This window comes from Dendrobium catenatum, unplaced genomic scaffold (assembly GCF_001605985.2).
Source record: "Dendrobium catenatum unplaced genomic scaffold, ASM160598v2 fragScaff_scaffold_946, whole genome shotgun sequence".
Classification (NCBI taxonomy): Eukaryota; Viridiplantae; Streptophyta; class Magnoliopsida; order Asparagales; family Orchidaceae; genus Dendrobium; species Dendrobium catenatum.
In genome coordinates, this window is record NW_021319408.1 from 192,145 (window position 1) to 200,728 (window position 8,584).

The 8,584-nt window shown below is 33.6% G+C and overlaps 1 protein-coding gene across 1 annotated transcript; it reads left to right on the plus strand.

Moving 5' to 3' along the window:
• Nucleotides 1-4,134: 4,134 nt before the first annotated feature.
• Nucleotides 4,135-6,447, plus strand: LOC110097950 (cx9C motif-containing protein 4, mitochondrial). Its single transcript, XM_020824622.2, has 2 exons — nt 4,135-4,567; nt 6,123-6,447. Exons 1-2 carry the CDS (start codon nt 4,476-4,478, stop codon nt 6,232-6,234), a joined length of 204 nt encoding a protein of 67 aa, XP_020680281.1. The 5' UTR covers nt 4,135-4,475; the 3' UTR covers nt 6,235-6,447.
• Nucleotides 6,448-8,584: the final 2,137 nt, after the last annotated feature.

The following is an 8,584-nucleotide window of genomic DNA, read 5'->3' on the forward strand; positions in this document are numbered from 1 at the left end:
GTATTTCCAAGAAGAGAGATTACAAATTCAAAGTGGGATATATGGCCACTATGATCTAACTTGCTCTTACAAAACAATGACCATTTTGATCCTCACAATTAAGAGGCTAATCCTCCACAATCTCCATTAACAAAGCATTAGTAGGTTAAGTTTCATGTTTCTTTGATTGGTGAGGGAGACACATCTTTATAGTACTCTAAAAAAAAATGATGTCTCTTTGTTAGAGTGAATTAGTGCATCAACTCTAGGATTAGAATGCATATAATGAATTGGAAAGGTAACTTAGCCATATCTCTGGCGAAAGTGTGCACATGAGTTACTTAAGAGAATCATTCAAAAATTTATTGGAAAATCCTAGTTAGATGATTCTTCATATGTTGAAGTTGGTATAAGTTGACATAATCATTATGGTAATTGTTGCATAACAATTGTTTTTCAAGTCACTCCATATTATGGTTCCTTATCTTAGCCAGGTTTGTAAGCGAACCAATATGCTTGATAAACAACTAAAATTCTACTCAAATAATACTCTTCAATTTTACTAATGTAATAAGATTAAGTCCAACAGGAATAGCTACTTTTGATAGAACCCAGGTGGATTGTCCCCAAGTTGATGACATTTTTACATTCTTCCAATAGATAGCAAAAGCTCTTTCGGTCGATTCAATGATTTGAATCCATGCATGGAAGGTCAGGCGGGATAGAAATCGGGAAGAAGCCCGATCGGGCTAGAGGCGGAGGCGTCCGAGAGATCGACAGCGGAAAAGGAAACTATCGCCTTTCACTTGTCTAAGTGAAACTATCGCCTTTCCTGCTTGTGGGACTGCGTTTGGTTGAAAAAATAATATTGAAACAATTCAAAATATGTATTTATGTTCACGAAACAACTTATTTGTTAAGTAACATGTTTGATGCTATGTTATCCCCGATGATAGCCCATATATTATTCAATTAAAATTTGATTAAATATAACTTATTTAATACACACACATTCATATTTTATTTCAATTATCTTTGTTTTAAATCTCTCCCCTCCCCCCACTTTCTTCAGTTTATGAGAGTTACGCCTATATAAGCGTGTCATCGGGTTTGGATAATGGTCACACTTGTTTCTTATGTGTAATATGGTGCTAATCACTTTCATAAATTTGAAATATAGTTTACATGAAAAAATGACATCATGAACATAAATATTGTGATTGTATGATGTTTAATATTAGGTATGTATAATGCTACATCTCAATATTTTCATTGTTCACTCAACCTAGCTATAACTATTACAAAGTTATTTGTACATAATAATGTATACTATACAACAACAACAAGCCTTTATCCCACTAAGTGGGGTCGGCTATATGAATCCTTTTTCTGCATTGTGTTCTCATAAGAGTAAAATTCTCATCTAAATCTACTAAAGAAAGGTAATTTCAAATATTTTCTAACCAAGTCTTTTTAGGTCATCTATCATAGTATATAATAATGTATACTATGAAATGACAAATTTATTTATAATGGTTTTTTATGTTTACAAATAGTATCAATTATAGTATGTTTAATTTAATTATCTTTTAAATGATGTTGTTAATATTGATTTATTTTAAGAGCAATTTTAATTTGATAAATACTAAATTGAAATAATAAATTTTAAATGATTGTTTTTCCTTCTTTAATGAGTTCTAATGCTTTTTATCCATATAAATATTTATGATTATTTCTAAGCTTTTTTATTTTATTCTCAAATTAATTAATCTATGATATTAATTTGATATTCTAATGTTTTTTTAGAAATTATGAGTTGACCATAACCTGGATTTTTTCGGGTCGTGTCAAAAATTGACACCCCTAGTAGAATGCATGAAGACCCTAGTACTATGAAGTAGGATTGCGCCAAGGAAGAGAGATAGAGAGAGAGAGAGAGAGAGAGAGAGAGAGAGAGAGAGAGAGAGAGAGTTCATATATTCTGTTTATTGCTTTAGGTTTATGTTGGACTCAATTAATCCAAGAAAAAGTGTGAGTTTGACCAAGCTAAGAGAGAATAGTGAGTGAGAGAATATGAAATTTTCTACAGGCATAGTTACATCGAAATGCACATAGTTAAGTAATACCAAACTTAATCTTATTCCCTATTTATAAGTTAGGGTTAAGGTTGGATGTACAACAAAGACTATATGATATAATAATAGTTTGCAATAGAAAATTTGTAGTGATATGGTAAGGAAAATTTTTATCTTAACTTTACATGAAGATCCAACGTACAAATAGATGAATGAAAGAGCATGAATAATATAAGAGATTTTATGTAGAAAATCTAACAAAGTGAAAAATCATGGGGCTTTGCCAAACTAAAATGATTTTATTCAGTGAGTTTTAATTATAATACTTGCTCGATCATCCATTAACTTAGAAACGAAAAAATTAAAAGATCTTAGAAAATTGGTAGAGACCTTTCAGACGTTTGATGTTGAGTGACAATAGGTCTGACGGCTGCGGTTTGGGTGGCGGAGGTCCGAAGGCTATGGTTCCAACAACGGAGGTCTGACGATAGCAATCAGTGGACGAATGTTTGAAAACAACAATCTGGCGATGAAATTCCAATGATGGCAATAGAGTGATGAAGGTTTGGAGGCATGGGTGCTTGAGTGCAGTCCTAGGATTCTTCAAGCCCTTAAAAGTTTTAGAATTTCTAGGCAAATGCCCTCTTTAGGAACTGAGCGGGCACCTATTTTGAAATGTTTTGGAGTGGCATACCCCATAAAGTTGGAGAAAACCTGGAGCATTCCATTGAACAATTTATATTGATTCACTCGATCATAGATTATTTCTTCAGCATTTAAGTGCCTTAATGACGCATGATTAAGTGATATTGGGCACACTAGATTGGTCTCATCAAGCCGCTCGATTCAACTATAAGCATACTCAATTTGGAGACAATATTGCCACCCAATTAATGTCTTGAAGTTTTTAATTACACTTCATACCCTTGATTTGAGCTCATTCGGGCTCAAATTTGACCCATCTTGATATCCTTGAGTTTGTCTTGTTGAGACATCCAGTTAAACTATAACATTTTTTATATTGGAATTTAAATAGTCCTAAATTTAATTTTGAAAGTTTTCAAATATAATATACCTTGAGATTCACCGATGCCATTTTCGATGACATATCAATTATAAAAGGTGTACATGATTAAACTCGACCAAACTTTTTGTATAATAGATAAATCTGGCTGATAATTGCCCGTCAAATAAGAACTATGGGCAAGTTCCAGCTTACGGGGGAGAGTAAACTTGACGTTTTTATTTTTATTTTTTCAATCTTGAAACACTAATCGGTTCATAAAATACTCTAGGTGAGTAACTTCTACTGTCTGGCTTGATAAATTGTGATTTTGGGTGAGTTCAATGGACTAAGTACTAAGTATTAAGAAAGATCTACATATTGGCTGATTGAGGGACTATTTGATTAGTTGAAAAAGAAATCCAACCTAAAAGACATATATTGTATTTGAAATGATTTGGAGTTTATTTGAATCAGAGTAAATTAAATACATATAATTATTTTGTTTATTTAGCATGAAGTAAAATTCAAAGATGAGGATCATCAGTGGCCTTTAGTAGTGGTACTGTGGTAGTCGTCGACAACAGGGTCGGTGTTGACCTACAAGGGTAGCTAGCAGCGGCTGCTGCTTGGGGGTCACTGATAGTGGTGGGTAACAAAATTCTTGTATTTAGAATACTTTACACTCATTTTACTTCAAATCAAATAACCTCTTTGTAATATTGGATAAGTTGAGAGTAGATCATCGATGATTTGCCATATTGAATATGAGTTGATTCATAACTAGCTATGTGCTAAGTCGAACACATAGTACTTTGATTTGACGAATTTAATTGAGTGCACAAAAAAAGCCTCACTTTTTTTTGAATATTTAAGTCAATTAGAACAAATTCTTAAACACATCACATATATAAAATTTAAATCTAACATTTCATATTAGATAGCTAAAAACAATCTACCTTATTCAAAGGAGAGATTATTTTGTGCCGACATAGGACGGCAGAAATATCCGGTTTATGCTCACCGCTAGCTATAAATTAGATAACCGATATGTCCCAAAAAAAAGATGACCGACGTGACAGATTTTCATTAGGGTTTGCTTGGTGAGAATAATTTTTCTCTGAAGGCCTCCGTTCTTTCAAAAAGTTGTTTGCTCGAACACGCACTTTCATAGTTTTATTTTGCGGGCTGGCAGCGTACCAACTGCGCAAAAAGTCGAATACCTGCGGCGCACCGGTGCTCACTGTGAATCGGGCGATTCTGCGTGCTTTCAGCCGCTTCGGCATTTTATATTATATTCTCATTAGAGAATTAATGCTCAAGAAGTAGTAGCAGAAGAAGAAGGCTGAACGACATTTCATTGAGAATTTGTGGCGTCTCTCTTCATCTACTCTGGTGTGGTTTATTGATCTTTAGAGATGGCAGGGAAGCAGAAGAGCCAAGAGCCATGCAAGAAGGAGGCCTGCGATATCCAGTCATGTCTTACCAAGAACAACTTCAACCCTCAGAGGTATTGGCAATCTCGTTGCCACCACGCACTTTATTTTTTGCCTGGCTTGTTTTCTTATTGATATCTACATGGATTTCTCCCGAGTGAATCGGGCTTTCAAGCTTGCCGGGACGGAGGCGTGCCCCGTCGCCCATTTTCTTCAATTACTTTATTATTATTATTATATCTTTTGTGTGTGAGATCGATGTATGCGGTGGGTTTAGCTCGGGCTTTTCATAATGGTAGAGAAGCAACCCATCTCACCCAGCGAAGTGGTGATATCTCTTCATTGTATATGTGCTAAATATAATTGGTATTCTCACGCTGGAGGGGTGGGAGATCCTACGGAAGTCTTCACGGAGTTGGTTTGGGTGTTTTAGTTGAAGATGTTGGGTCTTCAAAGTGCATTTAGGGTTTCAATCTAGCTTTCCCCGTGATATGGATTAAGGTGGAAGGATTGTGGAAATTTATTATCTTGGGTTGGAGTTTGAACTGTCACGTGATTGCACAAAGAGGGAAGGAGTGTGGAATTTTGAGATATTGGGTGAGAGCTTTTGAGCTGAATTGGGAGATATTTTTAACTCTGGAAGGAAATTCATATTTCACGAATTTCCTCTATGGTGGAAGAGAGGAGACATCTGTCTAATGATCAAGATTAGTAATAATTATTTGCATGTTGGGTGGCAAATATGTTTTTTATGAAGTCGTTATATGAGCCCTGTGCTCAGCAAGTGTGCAGTGTGTCATGGCCAGAATTATTTGCTGGAATTTTCTGTAGATTAAAGGAATTGAATGGCTACATTGAAGTGATTACTACTTAATGTGTTTTAATTTAATCGAATTTGAGTGACTGTTGTATAATATAACTTATGATTCACTTAGACTTAGATTTTAAAGGGAGCATTAATTTTGATTAGGATAGGGCAAATGACATCTTGATATTGTATCATGGTTATGATTCATGTAGATTTGAAAGTGAGCATTAATTTTGATTAGGAAAGGGCAAATGCCATCTTGATTTTATATTTTGGTTAGTTTAAGGAGCATATAAGGTCTAACAATTTCTGCCATTCAGAATGAAATCAGAACTATTTGTTTTGATGAAAATATTCTGCAGTGTAAACACTATTCCTACGGATTAAATGTGATTAAATGGATTGCATTAAATGTTAGGATTTTTGGAAGGGAACTGAGTTAATTTGAAGTAAAATTGACAACTCTGTAGCAAAACAAATAAACAAGTAGTCAGGTAATGATCATGTTGCAGCAAACATAATAATTTCATACAAACAATGTTTCGATTAAGCGAGGGTGGACCTGTTAGATCATGATCAAAATTGGAATGGGAACAAGAAAAGTGGGTTGGGAGAAGCGGCATGCTGTGACCTTACATGAAAGTTTTAACAATTTTGCATTGGTTGGCTCTAAAATGCCCTTTTGTTTATTGCGGATAATTTCACTGCATAGAACTCTGAAATTGCCCTACTATTGTGTGAGGTATTTTTTGAAATTGAATGTTGAAATGTTATCTGATTTCAAGTTAATCAGTTTTTTTTTTATTGAATTTTTTATACAGGTGCTTGAAAGTCATTGAGATGTTGCAGGCATGCTGTGAGAATTGTAGCTATAACTCAACACACTGTGCTTCTTTATCCGAGCTTTTGAAGACTCGTAAGAAATCAAAATGAAAAGAAGTTCCAGCAATTATAGATACTTCTAACATCGAGCTCAGTAAGCAGCAAATGCTTAGGGTACAATAATGTAACTCTTGCCATAAATACCTCAGCAAATATCCAGCTACTTTGTACTAGAACATGCAATGAATATTAAAAGAGATCTTTTATGTAACAAACATTAAGTAATCGTGAGAATTCTGTCTATTTTGAGCGAGAATATTCATTTTGAATTATTTAGGCTGTCATATCTTTATACATGAAAGCATCATTATTATTTTATATCAATAAATTCAGCTCAGGTTTTCCAGGTTTTTATTGATAAGGAATATTTCTTATGCTAGGATACATCTTTATTTGTTCTTAACCCCATTCCTTAGCATGTGTGTATCAAGATTTGTGCCTGAAAGTATATTGGCTATCAGTTCGTATATAACATGGTTTTGTTGTTATTCTTGGGGTCTGGTTCTGTAATTAAATTTTATGCTTATTCTGTATATTCAACTTTGTATCATATTAGTATTGTGTATTTTAATGAATCTTATTATAGGAAAATATTTTGTGGATTGTTCAATTGAGATCCAAAGAACTTTTAAATAAAATTTTATAGGCCAACACTTACCTAAGTTGACACACACACACACACACACACACACATACATATATATATCTCCAACTTGCTACACAAACAATAGAGTGGTATATAACAAAGTGTTGGCTAATGACAATCAACTTCATTATGTTTAGTTCGTTCATAATGAAAGGCGAGATGAAGGCGTGATTGTCAGATCATAACTTCATAAGTTGAGTGAGGGAAAAATAAAAAAATTCTAAATAAGTTTTAACACATATCATTTCACATGCAAAGTGGGCATAGTTATATTGGTTCTCAGCACTGGATTAGCAACAACAACAACAACAACAAAAATCAAGCCTTTATCCCACTACGTGAGGTCGGCTACATGAATCTTTTTTCTCCATTGTGTTCTATTAAGAGTCAAATTTTCATTTAAATATAATAAAAATAGTCATTTATAATATTTAATAACCAAGTCTTTTTAGGTTTACCTCTACCTTTATTAACATAGGACAAATCTAATACATCCACTCTTCTAATCGGGTCATCAGAAAGTTGACGTTTTATGTGACCAAACCATGTAAGGCAAATCTCTGTAATCTTTTCTGCCACTGGAGCTATTCAAACCTTTTCACGTATATACCCGTTTCACATTCAATTTCTAAGAGTTAAGCCACTCATCCACCTAAGCATCCTCATCTTTGCAACACTTAATTTTATGCTTGTCTTTTAATGGCCAACATTCTGCATCATAAAGCGTTACAAGTCTCGCTACCATCTTATAGAATTTTCGCATTAAGTTTGAGGTGTACTTTTCTATCACACAACAGGTCCGATGCATTTCTCCACTTAAACCATCCAACTTGAATTCTACTAATAATATTCCCATTTATTTCACCATCACTTTGAACAATAGACCCTAGATATCTAAAACATGTACTCTTGTTGATGACTTGATCGCCCAAAGTCACAGTTCTCCTACTAGATCTATTACTATTAAAATTATACTCAATGTATTCAATTTTATATCTACTCAAACAAAAACCTTTAAAATTAACACATGTACTCTTGTTGACCTCCATAGTTCAAGTTTATCTTCTACTCCCTCTCTAGTCTTATCAACAAGGAGAATATCATCAACAAAAAGCATACACTATGGTGTACATCCTCTTGCAAATGTCTAGTAAGAACATCCATGACTAGAGCAAAAAAATATGGCTTAAAGTTGATTCTTGATGTAATTCAACTGAAATAGAAAAATACTGGGTAAAACCACAATGTGTTTGAACACAAGTAACAGCTCCTACATGCATATCCTTAATGGGTTAAATATTAACCCCTTTCTTTTCAAGAACTCTTCAGAGCACTTCTCTTGAAACTTTATTATAGCTTTCTCTAAATCAATAAATATCATATGCAGATTAGCCAAGTTAACTCAATAGAGACAAATGAACTTTATCAGCATTGAATTAGCCTCAATAACTTATTTATTTATTTCTTTTCAAGGTGGCCAAGTTATCTCAAATAAAGATACAATACCTAACGTTTTACTCACATCTTTAATTAAGCTAATATAATCAACAAATGCTTCAACATTTGTAAGCCCAATTTTTGTATATTGCAACGCTCTTTTTAGGAAACTTTTTGCTATACCTAAGAATTCACATAATAACCTTCTAATGCTTTTATTTTAGAGTTTGCATATGCTGTCCAATAACTCCAATGGCGAGTGCAATGTCAAGTATGGTAACTAATAGATAAATCAAAATTTTAACTAGCTTTACATAT